Source organism: Chiloscyllium plagiosum, chromosome 12 (genome assembly GCF_004010195.1).
Source record: "Chiloscyllium plagiosum isolate BGI_BamShark_2017 chromosome 12, ASM401019v2, whole genome shotgun sequence".
In the NCBI taxonomy this organism is placed as follows: domain Eukaryota; kingdom Metazoa; phylum Chordata; class Chondrichthyes; order Orectolobiformes; family Hemiscylliidae; genus Chiloscyllium; species Chiloscyllium plagiosum.
The window spans coordinates 39,860,405-39,880,541 of record NC_057721.1 but is presented as its reverse complement, the minus strand read 5'-3'; the positions used below and the strand labels follow the sequence as shown (position 1 = coordinate 39,880,541).

Genomic DNA, 20,137 nt, shown 5'->3' with positions numbered 1-20,137 from the left:
AAAGCAAAGGTTTTCGAAAGGAGATGAAACTTTTGACTAAGAACTGATTATTTTATATTTTTATACAATCAGTAAATGTAGTTAACATTTTGTGCAATATTAGTAATAGTTCAATCTTTACAAGTTGCTGCTTTTAAAGCTCATAACCGCATCTCTAAAAATAATTTGATTTTTTTTTGCCTAAGTACAGATTTTGAAATATGATGTCTGTAATGTAATCCATGTAAGGGTATGGAGGCACAGCCTAATCTGCTGTTCTTTTCAGTCTCTGTATACTTGTAATTTTTTCAACGCAGTTTTCAAATCCCTTTTTAAACTCCTTTATTTTATCTAGCCTGTGTGAAGAAAAAATGGTAACCTTATACCTCCTTTACCTTATGGTAAATTTTGATTTTATTTGTAAACCTTTCATTGACTTCCTTCCCCACCCCTTTCCGCTTTCCACAAAGACTGTTCCCTCTGTGACTACCTGGTCAGGTCCATGCCCCCCAACAACCCACCCTCCTGTCCTGGCACCGTCCCCTGCCACCGTAGGAATTGCAAAACCTGCGCCCACACCACCATCCAAGGCCCCAAAGGAGCCTTCCACATCCATCAAAGTTTCACCTGCACAAACTCCCCCTCCCCCTCTGCCGAGGACATGCAGGTCCTGGGCCGCCTCCACCGCTGCTCCCTCACCACCTGACGCCTGGAGGAAGAATGCCTCATCTTTCGCCTCGGAACACTTCAACCCCAGGGCCTCAATGTGGACTTCACCAGTTTCCTCATTTCCCCAGTGTGTGTATCCATTAAAGGGGTATAGTTTAAATTTCATAACAGATTAGTAATCCTTTCTTTTCTGTGCCATTTATTAAAATTAGTTACAATAAATTTTTAATGTCTGCTAATGATCGTGATTTGCTTTTGTTCAGAAAGCCGTAAGTAAGACAAACTGATAATCTCAATGGTCTTTTCACAGCTTGTCGAACTCCGGGGCGCGCACATGCAGTTTTGGCTCCCTGACAGCTATCACATTGTATTAGTTTACTTCAATATGAACTATCAATTGATTTACTTTTTATCTTCCAATTAAAGAGCAGGTCATTAACCTCATGGAATAATGATAATTGTTGTTCTAAGTAATTTTCCAGAAGCATCTACAGATTCCAATTCCATGTTCTCACAATTGTATTTCTAAAAATCAGAACTTTAAAAAATTATTGTGGAAATTGATTGCAAAGTTTAGAGGTATTGCAAATAGCTTGGAATGAATGAGCACTCAACCATCAACACTCAAACATAATATATTGCAAGGAGTTTTATTTTGTGTTTTGCAGCCTACAGCCTATATGGACAACAGTGGCTTAAGACAGCAGCTCATCTTCATCTTTAGGAATGAGCAATAAATGTTGGCTAAGTTATCAAACCCCTTTTTTTTTAAATTGCATTCCAACACAAGTCTGATAAGCTCTTGTGTGTTGTATGTAACTAGCAAGATTAATTCAATGTACATGCATCCGTGTTACAGTTCCTGATGAAGAGCTTTTGCCCAAAACGTCAATTCTTCTGCTGCTCAGATGCTGCCTGACCTGCTGTGCTTTTCCAGCACCACACACTCGACTTCATGCTACAGTTGTCTTAACTCCTTCATGCTGTTCAAACTACTATACATTACACATACAAATGTGTTCTTTAACTTTGTTAAAATTGATATTCCACAAATATATACACCCATCTGAAGATATAGTACTTACAATCGTCATTTTTATTCAGTATTGGAATGTCATTGAGTCAAACAACATACATTACATTACATTACATTACATTACATTACAGTGTGGAAACAGGCCCTTCGGCCCAACAAGTCCACACCGACCCGCCGAAGCGAAACCCACCCATACCCCTACATTTACCCCTTACCTAACACTAGGGGCAATTTAGCATGGCCAATTCACCTGACCCTGCACATCTTTTGGACTGTGGGAGGAAACCGGAGCACCCGGAGGAAACCCACGCAGACACGGGGAGAACGTGCAAACTCCACACAGTCAGTCGCCTGAGGCGGGAATTGAACCCGGGTCTCAGCCGCTGTGAGGCAGCAGTGCTAACCACTGTGCCACCGTGCCACCGTGGACCTTTCGGTCCAACCAGTTCATGCTGATCATTATCCCAAACTAAACTAATTCCCACTGCCTGCACTTAGCCCATATCCCTTTAAACATTTCTTATTCATTAATTTATTCAAATGTCTTTTTAAATGTTGTAACTGTACCTGCATCCACCACTTCCTCTGGAAGTTTATTGCGTACATGAACTTTTTTTTTTAAATGCCACGTCTTTTTGTTTAAATCTTTCTCTTCTCGCCCTAAAAATATACCCCTTAGTTTTGAAATCCCCCACTGTAGGCCATTCACCTTATCTGTAACCCTCATGATTTTATAAACTTTATAAGGTCAGTCTTCAACCTCTATCATTCCAGTGAAAATAGTCCCATCCTATCCAACCTCTCCTTATAACTCAAACCCTCCAATCCCAGCAACATCCTGATAAATCTCTTCTGAACCTTCTCCATCTTAATATCCTTTCTATAACAGGGATACTAGACTGGACACAGTACTCCAGAAGAGGCCTCACCAACATCCTGTACAACCTCATCATGCCACCCTGACTCCTAAGACTAAAAGGTCTGAGCAGTGAAGACAAGTGTGTTAAAAGGTTGTTTTAACTACTCTGTCTATATGTGATGCAAACTTTTAAGAATTATGTACCTGAGCCCCTAGGTCTCTCTGTTCCACAACACTACTCAAAATCCTGCTCTCATTCTTTTTACCAAAGTGCAACACCTTGCATTTATCCAAATTAAACTCGGTCTGCCACTCTTCAGCTCATCGACCCAATTGCTTCGAATCTCTTTGTAATCTTGGCTAACCTTCTTCGCTGTCCACTATATTACCAATTTTGGTGTCATCCACATTCTTAGTATCTTCTGTATTGTCATCTGAATCATTAATATAAATGACAAACAAAAATGGACTCAGCATTGATACCTGTTGATATTGCTGGTTGGGTCAGCATTTGTCACCCAAGCCTAGTTGCCCTTGAAAAAGTGGTGGTGAGCTGCTTTCTTAAACAGCTACAGCCCATGTGCTAGAGGTACATCCACAATGCCCTTTAGGGAGGGAGTTCAAGGATTTTGATCCAGTGTGAGTAAAGGAACAGCAATACGTTTCCAAATAAGAATAATTGTGGCTTGGAGGGGAACTGCAGTTGTTCCTATTTCCATTATCTGCCTCCCTTGTCCTTCTCGATGGAAGTGCTTCTGGTTTTGGAAGGTAGTGTCTAAGGATCTTTCCTGAATTTGCTGCAAATTGTTGTAGATGGCATACAGTGCTGGTACAGAACAATAATGATGGAAGGAGAATATATGGTGTCAATCAAGTCATTTGCTTGAGTTTTGCTGGAGTTGCACTTATCCATTCAAGTGTGGAGTAGTCCATCACACTCCTGACTTGTCTTGGAGATGGTGGCCAGCTCTAGAGAGTTACAATCTGAGTTACCCACTGCAGGGTTCTTAGTTTCTGACCTGCTTTTGGAGCTGCTATATTTAAATGGCTAGTCCATTTCAGTTGCTGGTCACTGGTGCTGATGGTGGGAGATTCTGCTGTGGTAGTGCTGTAGAACATCAAGAAATTAGTTTGATTCTCTCTTGCTGGAGATGGTCTTTGTCTGATATTTATGTGGCATGAATGTTACTTAGCCGGAAATGTGTTGCTGGAAAAGCACAGCAGGTCAGGCAGCATCCAGGGAACAGGAGAAACGACGTTTCGGGCATAAGCCCTTCTTCCTGAAGAAGGGCTTATGCCCGAAACGTCGTTTCTTCTGTTCCCTGGATGCTGCCTGACCTGCTGCGCTTTTCCAGCAACACATTTCCGGCTCTGATCTCCAGCATCTGCAGACCTCGCTTTCTCCTCATAAATGTTACTTACCACGTTTCAGCCCTGGATGTTGTCTAGGTCTTGCAGCATCTGGAGACTGTATCCTTCAGTACCTGAGGAGTCTCAAATGAAGCTGGACATTGTGTAATCATCAAAATATTCCTCCTTCTGACCTTATGATGGTGAGACGGTGAAACAGCTGACGATGTTTGGGCCTATTGAGATCTATTGACATGACAGGCCTTTGCATTTGGTATGAGTCCAACCAGCAGAGTGAAAGTCCTCCAATCACACCATCAGTTTCCATTGACTGCAACTTTGCAGGGTCGCCTTCATGTAATATTTAATGAAGTGTAGCCTTGATGTTGAAGGTGGTTACTGTTGCCTCACTTCAGGATTTCAGCTCTTCCATCTATATTTGTATCAAGGCTCTAATGTGGTCGGATAAAGAGTTGCCCTGGAGGTGCCCAAACTAGGTGCCATTGAGCAAGTCATTGCTGAGCAAGTGCTGTTTGATAGTACTGCTGATGATATCTTCCATCACTTTACTGGTTATTGAGAGTAAACTGATGAAATAGTTGGCCCAATTGGATTTGTTTTGCCCTTTCTAAAATAGCAAGAATTTTTAAAAGTACATAAAAATGCATAAAGACATGAAGTTGGAGATTATGTAAATTTCACTTCTTGCTTACTTATTTTGCCAAATTCAGCCCTATAAGTGAGTGATTAACTGGAAATTATGTACAGTTATACAAGGAGTGAAACGTCATTGTTTACCTTATTAAGTAAGTCAAATATTGATAAAATTAACTCATCTTAGTACTGTGGCTTGTACTCTGGAATGTGTTTCAGATGTTTCTGTAATTGCAATCTCTGCATTTTCTTATAGCTGCAAATGAATGGGTGGCAGCAAACACAAATAACTATCAGAATAATTGATGTTCAAGGACAATGATAATATTAACAAAATATTGAAATAGCTACTGATAAAATTCTTGCCAGATTAGAATCTGGTATGTGCATAACTAGTAAATGTTGATGAAAGCAATTGGAATGATACTGTATTCACTTTTGTTGTTTCTGGAGTGTGAAGTATACAGTTTAATAGAGGAAGTATACAGTTCTTGAGTGTTGGGAATGTGATCAGTTTAACTGTCGTTTAAATTTATATGAAAATATACTACAAATTAGATTTGAAGATGTGTAAAAATGCTATGAATAATATTACGGGGAGAGAGTTTCTGTAACCCTCATTTATCCTGTTGCTTTGGTCTATTGGCCCTATGTGATTTTCTGAACAGCTGAAATGTGGCATGTAATTTTGATTGTTTAAAGAAATGTGGGATATCTAAAAATTTTTTGATTTGCCTTTCAATTTCAGGGGACCTTTCAGTGTTGTGCGACGCTGTATCAATAGAGAAACAGGACAGCAGTTTGCAGTGAAGATTGTAGATGTGGCCAAGTTCACTTCCAGTCCTGGCCTGAGTACAGAAGGTATGGAAATTTATTATCTATTTCGAACTACAAGAGTATGAAATGTGTTTTTTTTTAAACTTAAATTTCTTTCAATATTAAAAAAAAAATCCAACAACTACATTTTAACTATATACTTGGGACCTTTTGGCTTTCTGAATGTCTTGTTCAATCTTCAAGATAGAGTGAACTATTTCGTACCATCAATATGTTGTGGTGAGTAAATAGGTCACTGCCATGGCTGACCTGTGCCCTCCCTGTTCAATTGCAAATTGGATTGATAGCATAGACCATTGAGTTTTGAACAAATCATGGCTCAGAATTTTCTGAGTGTTTTTGTCTTCTGATATGCATTTACCTTTGAAGGAGGCTGCACTTCTTTGGAAAAATTTGCACCAGGCTCAAAAAATCTGACATCCAGAATTCTGACAAGCTGTAGTACATTAGGGACATTTAAGCGACTCTTGGATAGGCATGTGGAAGATTGTACAATGAAGGCTATTTAGCTTAGTCACGTCTTAAAGTAAGAAAAATGGTCGGCATAACATCGAGGACCCCTACTGTGCTGTACTGTTCAATGTACAATGTAAGCAAAGGTCAAGGATTCCAACTGCATGACCATCTCAATCCAGTTGTGAATGTCATAATATGGTGGAGATGCTTGGCATGTTAACCCATGTATGCACCTCAACACCATATATTTTTGTCATCTCATATTTCTTCCTGCCATCTGATCTTCAGAAGCTTCTGCAAGGAGCTCAGATGAAAATGGTTGAGCTGTTCAGCTGATGTTGGCACACATTTCTAGTCTCATATAGCGCACAGCTGTCAAGATCTATTGCTTCTTACAGTCTTTCACTTTGCTGTTTAGACCTCTTCCTCTTTGTTCCCAGATTGATGTTTGAAGTCTGTCAACAGCTGCATTTAGGTAATTTGTGCACATATCTTGTTATCAGCATTGATGACTTGAGAGAGTCTGGTACCAACAAGTGAACTTGTCTTCTCACAGATTCTAGTTATGTTTTGAAACCTTTTGGTTTGAGAAACTGCTTTCCTCTGTGTTTTTCTGTGTCTATCATAAAGTTGAAGCTGCCACGTGCATTGGAGAGCCACATCCACCACGATACTCCAGACTTAGCAATAGTCAGCGAGAAACAGGAAATCATGAAGTATCCTTTTATTAATCAACCTTTTCAGACGACTTACAGCGCACATCCGGGGGCGGTGGAACTTCAACTCGTACCTTTCTACATAGAGGTTGTGACACTAATACTGCGCCTTGAATCCTCAATTGTGAAGCATATCCTTGGAGGCCTGGGTCTTTGCCTGTAGCTATCTCAGACTGAGCAGTTTCCAATCAATGCATTATCTAATTTCTATGGTGGAATTATCATACTAGAAGACATCGGAGAGCAAGGGCAGGGATGAACATTCTGCAGTGTTGCTTCCAGAAAACAGCCAACCTTCTTTGTACAGATGTACAGCATGGAAGCAGATCCTTTGGTTCAACTAGTCCATGTCGACTAGATATCCTACATTAGTCTAGTCCCATTTGCCAACATTTGGCCCATATCCCTCTAAACCCTTCCTATTCATACACCCATCCAGATGCCTTTTAAATGTTTGTAATTCTACCAGCCTCTACCACTTCCTAAGGGAGCTCATTCCATGCCACACCCTTTGTGTGGAAAAGGTTGTCCTCAGGTCCCTTTTTAACTCTTTCCACTTTCACCTTAAACCTATGCCCTCTAGTTTTGAAACTCCCTACCCTGGGGAAAAGATCTTGACATTTCATCCTATTCATGCCCCTCATGATTTTATAAACCTCGATAAGGTCACCCCTCAGCCTTTGATGCTCTAGGGAAAATAATCCCAATCTATTCAACCTCTCCTGATAGCTCAAACCCTGCAACCCTGGCAACTATAAACTAAATATTACATACAGATTTATAAATGTAACTACTAATTACTTTAACCCCCCAGTCAACTGTCTGATCTAGAATATACATTAGATTATAATGCCAAATATACTAAAAGCACACTATTTGCTCTTTGATGTTATTGACAAAACAGCTTAAACACTCCACCTGATTAACCTCAATAACTACAATCAGAAAAAGTAAATTTGTAAAACCTATTTTCAAAACTGATTTGCAAATAAAGGTGTGGATTGACAAAGTGTAATGGAAGAATAAAACAATTATCATTATTTCTAATCCTAAATTGCCTTGACATGACAGTAGTTGGTTTTCTTTGTAAGGCACAGCAGTCATGATTAAAATATAAAATTACTAAAAATATCAATTAATGAATAAAACAAAATATATTCCAACTCCACTTCAATTCTCTTTGCTTCTCTGTATAAAAACAGAAGGCCATTTAGTCCGTTGTATCTGTGCCAGTTTGTGATACTGTTCAATTAATTCGATGCCCCCTTTCTTCACAAAAGTCCTGTACATATTTTCCTTTTGTGTATTTATCCAATCCCCTGTAGAGAACTGACTCTGCCATCACCACCCCTTCAGGCAGTAGAAGCAAAATAATAGCTACTCGCCTTGTTTTTTTTTTAATGCTGACTGTCTTTAGTTACAGAGTCATAGAGCTTGTACAGCATGGAAACAGATTCTGGATTAGTGGTGCTGGAAGAGCACAGCAGTTCAGGCAGCATCCAAGGAGCAGCGAAATCAATGTTTCAGGCAAAAGCCCTTCATAAGGAATAAAGGCAGTGAGCCTGAAGTGTGGAGAGATAAGCTAGAGGAGGGTGGGGGTGGGGAGAAAGTAGCATAGAGTACAATGGGTGAGTGGGGGAGGGGATGAAGGTGATAGGTCAGGGAGGAGAGGGTGGAGTGGATAGGTGGAAGTCCGGATAGGACAAGTCCGGACAAGTCATGGGGACAGTGCTGAGCTGCAATTTTGGAACTAGGGTGAGGTGGGGGAAGAGGAAATGAGGAAACTGTTGAAGTCCACAGAGCCTTCAGTCCAACTCATCCATGTCGAACAGATATCCTAAATTAATCTAGTCCCGTTTGCCAGCATTGGGCCCATATCTCTCTCAACCCTTCAATCCAGATGACTTTTAAATGTTGTAATTGTACCAGCTCCACCATTTCCTCTGGCAACTCATTCCATACACACAGCATCCTCTGCATGAAAAGGTTGCCCCTTAGGTCCCTTTTAAATAGAACATAGAACATAGAACAATACAGCGCAGTACAGGCCCTTTGGCCCTCGATGTTGCACCGATCCAAGCCCACCTAACCTATGCTAACCCACTATCCTCCATATACCTATCCAATGCCCACTTAAATGCCCATAAAGAGGGAGAGTCCACCACTGCTACTGGCAGGGCATTCCATGAACTTACAACTCGCTGAGTGAAGAACCTACCCCTAACTTCAGTCCTATATCTACCCCCCCTTAATTTAAAGCTATGCCCCCTTGTAATACCCGACTCCATACGCGGGAAAAGGGAAAATACATTCCAACCTATTGTGTCACCTAATCCATTTATCTAAGTCAGTGATGTAAATTGTAAAGATCCTTGCTGGACTCCACTCTTGTCATCTTGGCAGTCAAACAAAGACCAATTTGGAAGCCAATCCTACACCATGAGATTTTATTTCTCACAATAACCTTTAATAAAGCATCTTGTTAAATCCCTTTTGGGAGTCCAAGTTACGTATGAGTTCAGATGGCCGTTTATCTACAATGCATGTTATTCCTTCAAAGCACTCCAATAAATTGGCTAAATGTGGTTTCCTTTTGACAAAACCATGCTGACTCTTCCCAATCACTGCTATAATTTCATCAGTGATCAATTTTATAACAAATGTCAAGCTAACTGACCCGTAATTTCTTGTTTTCTGTTTCCCTCGGTTCTTGAACAGTGGGAGTGTATATCCTACTTTCTAGATGGATGGAACCTTTCCTGAATCTAGGAAATGTTTGAAACTTAGAACCAATGCATCTACTATATCAATAGCCACTTCTTTTAAGATCCTATGATGAAGTCTATCTGCATCTGAAGACTTGTGAGCCTTCATCAATTTACTCAGTATCACTTTGCTCATGATCGTAATTTTAACAGTTTTCTCTTTCCCTTCCACCTCCTGATTTATAGCTCTACTAGTATGTATTTTGTATTCCCTATAGTAAAGGTAGAAACAAAGTAGTTGTTCATTTTGCCTGCCGTTTCCTTAATATCCACTATTAACTCCCCATTTTCATTGTCTTGGAGGACTAATACGCACTTTAATCAAGGCCAATGGCTCTGCAATCTCCTCCCTTGCTTCCCAGAGAATCCTAGGATAAATGCCATCAGGCCCAGGGGACTTATCTATTTTCACCTTTTCCAGGATTTCCAACACCTCTTCTCTACATACCTCAAAGCCATCCATTCTACTTATTTGTGACTCAGAATCTTTCCCCTCTCGCCTTTAAACCTATGCCCTCTAGTTTTGGGCTCCCCTACCCTAAGGAAAAGATATTGTCTACGTGCCATGCCCCTCATGATTTTATAAACCTCTATAAAGTTATATGAATGAGATGCTGAAGTAGGCTTTTTTGCCCCTCAGGCCTCTTTTGCCCATTAATAAGATCATGGCTGATCTCATTGCCATCATAAATTCACATTCCCACCATCCTTGATAACCTTTCACATCTTGCTTAGCAAGAATCTATGCACATCTATGAATGTAAGAAAAATGTTCGAAGATTCTGCTTTCATGCCCATGTTAGGGAAACATTTTGCCTTGTCTGTTTTAGATGGGCGACACCTTATTTTTAAACAGTGACTTTAGCTCTAGATTCTTTTGAGGAAACATTCTCTTTGCATCTATCCTGTCAAGGTCCCTAGTGATCTTATATATTTTAATTGTCATTTCATACTTTACTAAACTCCAGCAGATACAAGCCTGTCTGACCTTTCCTCATAAGACAACCTGTCCAGGTATGCGCCTGGTTTTATGACCAGAATCTGGCCGAGCTTTACCAATTCATTATGGTTCCAGATGGGATACCTTAAACCGTTAGGCTGAACGAGAATGGATGAATTGGGTCCCCTTCTTTAATCACTCACGCTTTGGCTGATAGCAATAAGGTTAATTTAAAAAGGATCCCTTCTCCTGTGGCTACCTTTCTCCCAGACCCAAATGAACTTTTGGAAAAGGAATCTGTTTAACTAGGCTATCTTGAATCAATAAAAAGAATGGGTTTATTAATTAGTACCCATGATAAGAAATACTGACACCACACAATCTCGCACAGATTAGAAATAAGAGATGAGTCCAAAAAGATCAAAGTTTTAAAAAAGATATGTTATGCTAAATTGTTCCCAAAGAGTTAGTAGTTGAACCCTTTGCAATGGAAGTTACCAGTAGCTTTAACATTGGCAGTTGAACAATTTGTTTCACACAATCTTTAGAGTATTGATTAATACTCTGCTTCTGATTCCTTTTTGATGGTGATTAATTTCTACTGTTGAGGATGAGAGAGTCCTTTGTCCTGTTTTCCTTTTGTCTACTGTTAGCTAACTAATCTCTAGTACTGTGAGAGAGATTCTTTATCTGCAACACAGGTGACTAAGGGATAGTTTTTTGACTGTAACCTTGAGAGCATGCTATTTCCCAAACTCAGGCAGGTACTCATGAGAGCATCCATGCTCACTAGCGTACTCCAGTCCAATCAAAAGTGACTTTTTAATCCATCCTCCTGTCTTTCAGAGGGACAGACATAAACTGTAATTGCAGTTTGAAACACATTTCACAGGGGTAGCTTGTGCTCAAACACAAGATCATCAGCCTCTCAGTTTTGTTTAAAATTACAAGAGATCAGTTTTAATGTGCCTCTTTGCCCACTCCCTTTTGAAGACTCATACTTTCAGATGCAAAGGAAATTTGAAATATGACATTGTTAGTGTGTCTCTTAGGCACTTACTTAAATTATGCCTGCAGTTATTTTGCCATTTTGTTTGATAAACACATTTTGGAACTAAGGACTAAAAACTCCCATAGTAATTTAGAGTTCCAACTCATCATGATAATAGTAAAATGTTGTTTATACCCGAGTTCACTTAATTTACCAAGTTTGAAGTTACGCTGGACATATTCAAGGATGTACCAAATGTCTTTTATAATAAAATCTAAATTCTGGCTTCTGTGAATTGTCACTGTATGTTTCACTTAAGTCTGAAAAGTAATCATTCAACACTAGTTCCTGTTAATGAGTTTTGAGAAGATTTATAGCTCAGGTTGAGGTTCTAGATGTAGGTTTGCTCACTGAGCTGGAAGGTTCGTTTTCAGACATTTCGTCACCATACAAGGTAACTTCTCCAGTAAGCCTCCAAATGAAGCACTGGTGGTGTAGCCCGTTTCCTGTTTATACGTTTGCGTTTCCTTGGACTGGTGATGTCATTTCCTGTGGTGACATCATTTCCTCTGGTGATGTCATTTCCTGTTCTTTTTCTCAGGGGGTGGTAAATGGGATCATTTACATACAACACATACAGACCAAATATTGAACTACAGAAGAAATCATACCAACATCCACAAACTAAGCTGCATTAGAACATTATTTCAATGAGCCACCACACACTGCAGCACAGAGGATCTACACAGAGCAGAGGAAAATCACCTATAAGGTGTATTCAAAAAGAATGGGTACCCAATGAACACAGTCCGCTGATTTCTGAGCAACAAGCCAAACCAGCAGACAAAACACGTCTTGAAACCCTAGCCACTCTCCCCTACATCAAAGACATCTCTGAAATGACTGCCAGACTATTCAGACTCCTTGGCATCATGGTAGCCCATAAACCCACCAATACACTAAAACAGCATGAACTTAAAAGACCCTATATAGACAATATGCAAAACTAATGTCATCTACAAAATACCTTGCAAGAACTGTTTAAAAAAAAAACACTGCATTGGACAAACAGGCAGAAAACTAGCCACCAGGATACATGAACATTAACTAGCCATGAAACGACATGACCCACTCTCACTAGTATCCTTGCAAATGGATGAGGAAGGACTGGAGGATGAGGAAGGTCATATGGGACAACAGATCCGTCCTAGGACAATCCAAACAAAGATATGCATGAGAATTCCTAGAAGCATGGCATTCCAACCGGAACTCTTATCAACAAACACATTGACTTGGATCCCATTTACCACCCCCTGAGAAAAAGAACAGGAAATGACGACACCATAATTCTATTCATTTTAAAATCGTGATGGAAAAGGATAGACCAGATCTAAAAGCTGAAGTTCTAAATTGGAGAAAGGCTAATTTTGACGGTATTAGGCAAGAACTTTTGAAAGCTGATTGGAGGCAGATGTTCGTAGGTAAAGGGACAGCTGGAAAATGGGAAGCCTTCAGAAATGAGATAACAAGAATCCAGAGAAAGTATATTCTTGTCAGGGTGAAAGGGAAGGCTCGTAGGTATAGGGAATGCTGGGTGACTAAAGAAATTGAGGGTTTGGTTAAGAAAAAGAAGGAAGCATATGTCAGGTATAGACAGGATAGATTGGTGGCTTGGTCACTAGCCTTGACACCTTTAAAGGCTGGAGCAGGTAATATCACTATTTAAGAAGGGTAGTAAGGAAAAGCCAGGGAGCTATAGGCCTGTGAGCCTGACATCAATGCTGGGCAAGTTATTGGAGGGAATCCTGTGGAACAGCATTTACATGTATTTGGAAAGGCAAGGACTGATTCGGGATAGTCAACATAGCTTTGTGTGTGGGAAATCATGTCTCACAAACTTGATTGAGTTTTTTGAAGAAGTAACAAAGAAGATTGATGAGGGCAGAACAGTAGATGTGATTTATATGGACTTCAGTAAGGCATTCGACAAGGTTCCCCATGGGAGACTGATTGATTAGCAAGGTTAGATCTCATGGAATAAAGGGAGAACTAGCCATTTGGATACAGAACTGGCTCAAAGGTAGAAAAGGGTTGTTTTTCAAACTGGAGGCTTTTGACCAGTGGAGTGCCACAAGAATAGGTGCTGGGCCCTCTACTTTTTGTCATTTACATAAGTGATTTGGATGCGAGCATAAGAGGTGCAGTTAGTAAGTTTGCAAATGACGCCAAAATTGGAGGTGAAGTGGACAGCAAAGAGGGTTACCTCAGACTACAACAGAATCTGGACCAGATGGGCCAGTGGGCTGAGAAGTAGCAGATGGAGTTTAATTCAGATAATTGCGAGGTGCTGCACTTTGGGAAAACAAATCTTAGCAGGACTTGTACACTTAATGGTAAGGTCCTAGGGAGTGTAGCTGAACAAAGAGACCTTGGAGTGCAGGTTCATAGCTCCTTGAAAGTGGATTTGCAGGTAGATAGGATAGTGAAGAAGGTGTTTTGTATGCTTTCCTTTATTGGTCAGAGTATTGAGTACAGGTCATGTTGCAACTGTATAGGACATTGGTTAGGCCACTGTGCAATTCTGGTCTCCTTCCTATTGGAAGGATGTTGTGAAATTGAAAGGGTTCAGAAAAGATTTACAAGAATGTTGCCAGGGTTGGAGGATTTGAGCTATAGGGAGAGGCTGAACAGGCTGGGGCTGTTTTCCCTGGAGCGTCGGAGGCTGAGGGTTGACCTTATAGAGGTTTACAAAATTAGGAGGGGCATGGATAGGATAAACAGACAAAGTCTTTTCCCTGGGATCCGGGAGTCCAGAACTAGAGGGCATAGGTTTAGGGTAAGAGGGGAAAGATATAAAAGAGACCTAAGGGGCAACTTTTTCATGCAGAGGGTGGTACGTGTATGGAATGAGCTGCCAGAGGATGTGGTGGAGGCTGGTACAATTGCAACATTTAAGAGGCATTTGGATGAGTATATGAATAGGGAGGGTTTGGAGGGATATGTGCCGGGTGCTCGCAGGTGGGGCTAGATTGGGATGGGATATCTGGTCGGTCTGGACAGGTTGGACCGAAGTGTCTGTTTCCATGCTGTACATATCTGACTCTATGACCATAGGAAATGATGTCACCACAAGAAATGACGTCACCAGTCCGAGGAAACTCAAACATATGAACAGAAAACGGACTACACCACCAGTGCTTCATTTGGAGTCTCACTGAAGATGTTTCAGACAAAACGCCTGAAAACGAACCTTCCAGTTCAGCAAGCAAACCTGCATCCAGAACTAGTTTCTGTTCTGACCCTTTACCCATTTGTACTCCTACTGTTCCCGTCTCTTTTAATCCCATGGCTTCAACATGCATAACAATGTTATAATGCGGTGTTTTAATTTAACACCTTCTAAAAGCCCTTGCAAAAAATATCTTTTGCGCTACCTTGATAAACTCACTTCCTTATTTCATCAAGTTAGGGTTTTACTCAACAAACCATGTTGACTTGTATTTATTCATCCATATTTTTCCTGAGTACCGATTAATTTTGGCCCAAAGAGCTCCCCATCGTTGACTTTTGGTTGACTGTTCTGATATTCCAAGCTTGACCCTTTTCCTTATTTTGATCAGGCCATCAGTCGTTATTTTTTCAGTGTTTTGAAACTGTCCTCAAATGTTTGTAGGACTGGTCAGTAGCTCAGCAATTTTCATTCTTATTTCCCTTCGTATTCTAGTATGCATCTTATCTGGGCATCATGATGTTTCTGAGCTCTCTAAGTGCTTATTTATCTATTTTTATCATATCTGATATCATTACAACTTCCTCCTTAGCCACATTTATCTTCCCTAAAAAAAAGAGGATACTAACAATGGAAATTATTTATTTAGTATCTCAGACATGCTCTATACTTCCCAAGAAAAGTCTCATAACCTTACTCTATTCATTGTTAGAAGATCCATTCTTGTTTTCTGTCCCCTTTTTTCCTGTTTAAGTTCATTAAAAAAAAGGGACCCAAAAGTAATTTATTAGCTCCTAATAGGTCTTCTAAGTCCTCCTCTCTCCTATTTTGGTCTCTTGTACTTTTCTGCTTTCCAAACAAATAGTTTCAGTTTTGGTGGTACACAAAATAAAGGCTGGTACATAAGTGTTTATGGACTGCAGATTTCCAGAGTGAATATTTATTGGGTTACTAATTTTTTGCAGTTGAGGAAAATTATATTCATCATTATTCTGATCACTTCTGTAATGTGCCGTCCATGTAGCCCACCATGTTCAGACATGTGTCCTCAAACATTATTGACAATCAATTTAATCATTCAATCTTCGAGTAAAATTGAGAGAAACTTATCAATTTTGAAAAGAGACTTTCAGACATTTCTCTGTGACTTGCAAACATGATCAAACAAAGCAGTGTGAGACTGAGGTGAGTGGTGAGTCTCCTTGTTATCAGTTGTCACAAACTCTTTACTGGAACTAAGTACCTTGGCCAGTCACAAGAAATTTTTACTTTACCTGAAATAATCTGTTCCAAAGAATAGCATATCTCGTAAATTTAAACTCCTGTGATCATGTCTCCAGGCTCCCAGATTTCTCCACTGGAAAAACGTTTTCATGAATTTAAAAGCTTTGTATCTCCCATAAGCCTGAGATGCAATGAAATCTGTGTGCTGGTCTGTGAATTACAGAAAGCTAGTATACAGGGACAGCAAGTAATTAGGAAAGTAATAGATTATTATGTTTTATTGCAAGACTTTCGAAGAGTCTGAGGTGACTTAATTGAAAAGTATAAAATCCTGAGGGCACTTGACTCCGATGTGGAAAGAATGTTCTACATTTGCCTACAACTTTAAACTATGACCTCTCGTTTTTAAGATAAGGGATGGCCCATTTAAGACATGAAGGAAGAATTATTTTTCTCTGAAGTTTGAAAGTCTTCGGAATTCCCTTCCACACAGCAGTCAATGCAAAATCTTCAAATATTTTTAAGGCAGAGGTAGATAGATTTTTGATATCACAGCAGGTCAGACAGCATCCGTGGAGAGAGAGCAAGCTAGTGTTTGAGTCGAGGTGACTGTTCATCAGAGTTCTTCATTTCAGCTCTGATGAAGAATCATCTAGACTCAAAACATTAGCTTGCTGTCTCTCCATGAATGCTGTGATCTCTAGCATTTGATATTTTCAGTACAGATTCCAGCATCTGCAGTAATTTGCTCCTACGTAGATAGAATTTTGACTATCAAGTGATGAAAGATAAATTGGGACATGAAGGAATGTAAAGTTGAGGTTAAAATTAGATCAGCCATAACCATATTGAGCGGTGGAGCAGGTTTCAAGGACTGAATGGCATAATCTTCTTTCTCACTTAAATGTTTGTATAAGCCTGTGTGTTACAGATGAAAATAACTTTCAACTCTTGGTTATGTTGAGAATCCATGATAGTCCACATGTTCTTTCAACTCCACAAACAAATTGAATCCACAGCATCACAATTTCTGTGTTCCACACCACACTATCCTACCTTGGAACATCATTGTAATCCATTTATTGCTGTTGGTTCAAAATCCTGGATTCCCTCTCCACAGCTTCATATGTACCTATACACTACAGATAGCAGTGGTGAAAGAAGACAGGTTCTTGAGGATGATTGAGTTAGACAAGAAAATTGGTCTGGCCCACATTCTGTGAATGAAATGTTTAAAAATTACACAATTGCATTCCTGCCTTTCTAAATCTAATTTTAAAAGTACATGGTGTTTGCTTGAACAATCACTAGCATTACATATATGTTATGCATAAAGTCTGAATCATTATGGCATTTAACCTATCAGCTGTGCCAGCTCCCTATAAATCTGCAAGTTTAATTTAAGTGTCCATCCAGTTTGGTTTTGAAATCAGTCAATCCCTCCGCATCTATCCTGTTGGGGGCAGTAAGTTCTTGTTGATTATCACAAATTCCATGGAGCTATTTATAGATTTAACTTTCCATTCTTCATTTGAAGTCCTTGCCCTTTCATTTCCCTATTTCACTCAGCTCCTCTTGCTCCATGCATATTAAAAATCTGTCCTTTAGCAGTTATTACTCTACCTTCAGACCAACTGTTTCTAATTTGTATGTCAAATGAAAGTTCTTCCTTGCAATCTTTTATTTTCAAACTAAACTAAAAAGCAGTTAACTTTTGGTTTCATTTAATGGGTTGAGTGAGCATGTTGGTTGAGATCGCTATGGAATAGATGGTTGTGATCTCAATAAAGAAAGAAAATGCGGTAATGCTTGATAATTGAGTAAAAAACACACCAAGATTAACAAGTGTGCTTCATGCCGATTGATAAGAGCTGTATGAAAATAATTAATTTTTAATGCTAACTTGTGGCCGAAGTTCTTGAGAAGATTTGTAGCTGAGGTTGTGGATGAAGTTGTTGACTTGTTCGCTGAGCTGATAAGTTTGTTTGCAAATGTTTTGTCATCATACTAGGTAACATCAGTGTGGCTCCAGTGAAGCTTTGGTGTTCTGTCCTGCTTGCTATTTCTGTTCCAGTTTGTTGAGGTGGGTGGTATCATTTCCGGTTTTGTTTCATAGTGATTGGTATATGGGGTCTAATTCTAGATGTTTGCAATGGAGTTCTGGGTTGACTGCCAGGTGTCCTGTGCATGTCTTCATTTGGCTTGTCCTAGGATGGATCTGTTACCCCAGTTGAATTAGTGTCCTCCTTTGTCCATATGGGCACAACTGATAGTTGATCATGTTTCTTGGTGACTAGTTGGTGATTGTATACCCTGATGGCTAGTTTTTTTCTGGTTTGCCCAAAGTAATGTTTGTGGCAGTCTTTACATGGTATTTCGCATATAACTTTGGTTCTGTTAGTTGTGGGTATGGGATCCTTTGTACTCACCAGTAGCTGTCGTAGTTTGGTAGCTCACAAACCAACAAGGACATGCATGGGAATTCCTTGAGGCCTGGAACTCCATTAGCAAACATGTAAAGCTAGACCCCATATGCCAACCAGTACGAAACAAAGCCAGAAATGATACCACTCACCTCAGCAAACCGAGACCCATTAAAAGCAAGAAGGATAAAAGTTCAGCACTTCACCAGAGATGGACTAATGATCTTACCTAGTAAGATGATGAAATGTCTGCAAACAAACTTACCAGCTCAGTGAGCAAGTCAACAGCCTCACTAACTTGTGGCAATTGACTTAGCCTCTGACTGGCATTGAGGCTTACTTGACCTTTACTAGATCAGGTTTTCCCCAGATGATGGATGGAAAGATAGCTTCTACTTTTGGATTGTAACTTATCTATGAACTCATCTTAACAAAAAACACATCAGTGCTCCCTCAGTGAGTTATTTATATATATTAGTTTCCAAGATGGCTGCATAGACAATTTGGTGGGGGAAGTCTTATTTCTCAGTCTTGGAATTGGACAGATTGCTCTTAGTAGAAATGATCAAGAAGTTAACAGTTCAACAGACTTGGTAAAATTGAATCCAAGATTAGATTGCATTTATCATAACATTAATTTAAGGGTGTTTATCAATATATAATGACTAGAATATGAAGTGCTTATGGAAACACAATGATCTTTATAATGCAATGATTGTAAAATAAAAGCTGATGTGAGTTTTGATAGCATTTACATAGGTTATGGCTTTTGCTTGGCAGTTTTGCTGTGGAGTTAAGCTTCTAGACTTCTTTTTACCGACCCAGAATGCTGCGATAAGCATTAAGATTCAATAATTCTTGCACTTTAATTTAAATTATTTTAAGAATGAATGCAGGCAGAAGAACACTTATTAAGGTTTTACTATTTAGCTGCAAAGGTTCAAGGAGCCACGCATTCAAACTGAGAAGCATTCCTGTAATTACTGTTATTAACAGCTCTTAAGTTCAGAGAAGCAGAATGAAAGACATGAATTACTACTAACTTTATTTGGTGTAGTTCTGTATTTTATCAACATGCCACTTGCAAGGTAGTGTGACACGCAAGCCTCTTAACCCGCATTTTTAAATGAATATAAATTAAGTGGAGTTCATTAAATTGTAAAATAAATTTGCATCCCTGCCTTTTTAAAATAAACAGCTGTAGTTATATTCTGTAACTTCAGATTTTAAAAGTAACTATATTGAGCATGAAACTTGAACAGATTTGTCATAGTCTTATCTGTTACAATAATAATTTTGGTTTACATTTGTGTTTTGCCTTTTTAAAAATCCCACATGGTGTTTCCTAAAGGCACAACAGAAAAAGAATGCTCTGCAAGGGGATGATATTAGAAATGGTGCACAGTAGGTTGGTTAAAGGAGTGAGTTTCTTACAGGATCATTAAAAGGGATCAAGATGGAGATAAGAGCGAAGGAGTGGAAGATGAAATTCCAAATTCAGGAGCTTAGAATGTTGAAGTTTGGGCAAAGAGAGTTGGGAGTGCACATGCAACCATAGCCAACGGAACAGTGTATTCAAGGACTGCAGAATTGTAGGTTGGGAGGAGATTGTAGACATGAGTGTAATTCTGGAATGTTTTTCTCAAATGCAAAGGAAAATAAAAAACAAGTAATAGATTGGTAGAAGGTGTGATGGTAGAGAAAGGAGAAAGTGAGATCTGCAGATGCTGGAGATCAGAGCTGAAAATGTGTTGCTGGAACAGCGCAGCATGTCAGGCAGCATCCAGGGAACAGGAGAATCGACGTTTCGGGCATAAGCCCTTCTTCAGGAATGAGGAAAGTGTGTCCAGCAGGCTAAGATAAAAGGTAGGGAGGAGGGACTTGGGGGAGGGGCGTTGGAAATGCGATAGGTGGAAAGAGGTCAAGGTGAGGGAGATAGGCCGGAGTGGAGGTGGGGGCGGAGAGGTCAGGAAGAAGATTGCAGGTTAGGAAGGCAGTGCTGAGTTCGA

At 39.7% G+C, this 20,137-nt stretch overlaps 1 protein-coding gene across 1 annotated transcript in view; it reads left to right on the top strand.

Annotated features, from left to right (window-relative positions):
- The window catches only part of caska (calcium/calmodulin-dependent serine protein kinase a), a 468,988-nt gene that overhangs the window by 132,190 nt on the left and 316,661 nt on the right, over positions 1–20,137 (top strand). The window contains exon 2 of the mRNA XM_043701523.1: positions 5,296–5,408. Within this exon, the coding sequence (XP_043557458.1) occupies positions 5,296–5,408 (113 nt within the window). The remainder of the gene's footprint in view (positions 1–5,295; positions 5,409–20,137) is intronic.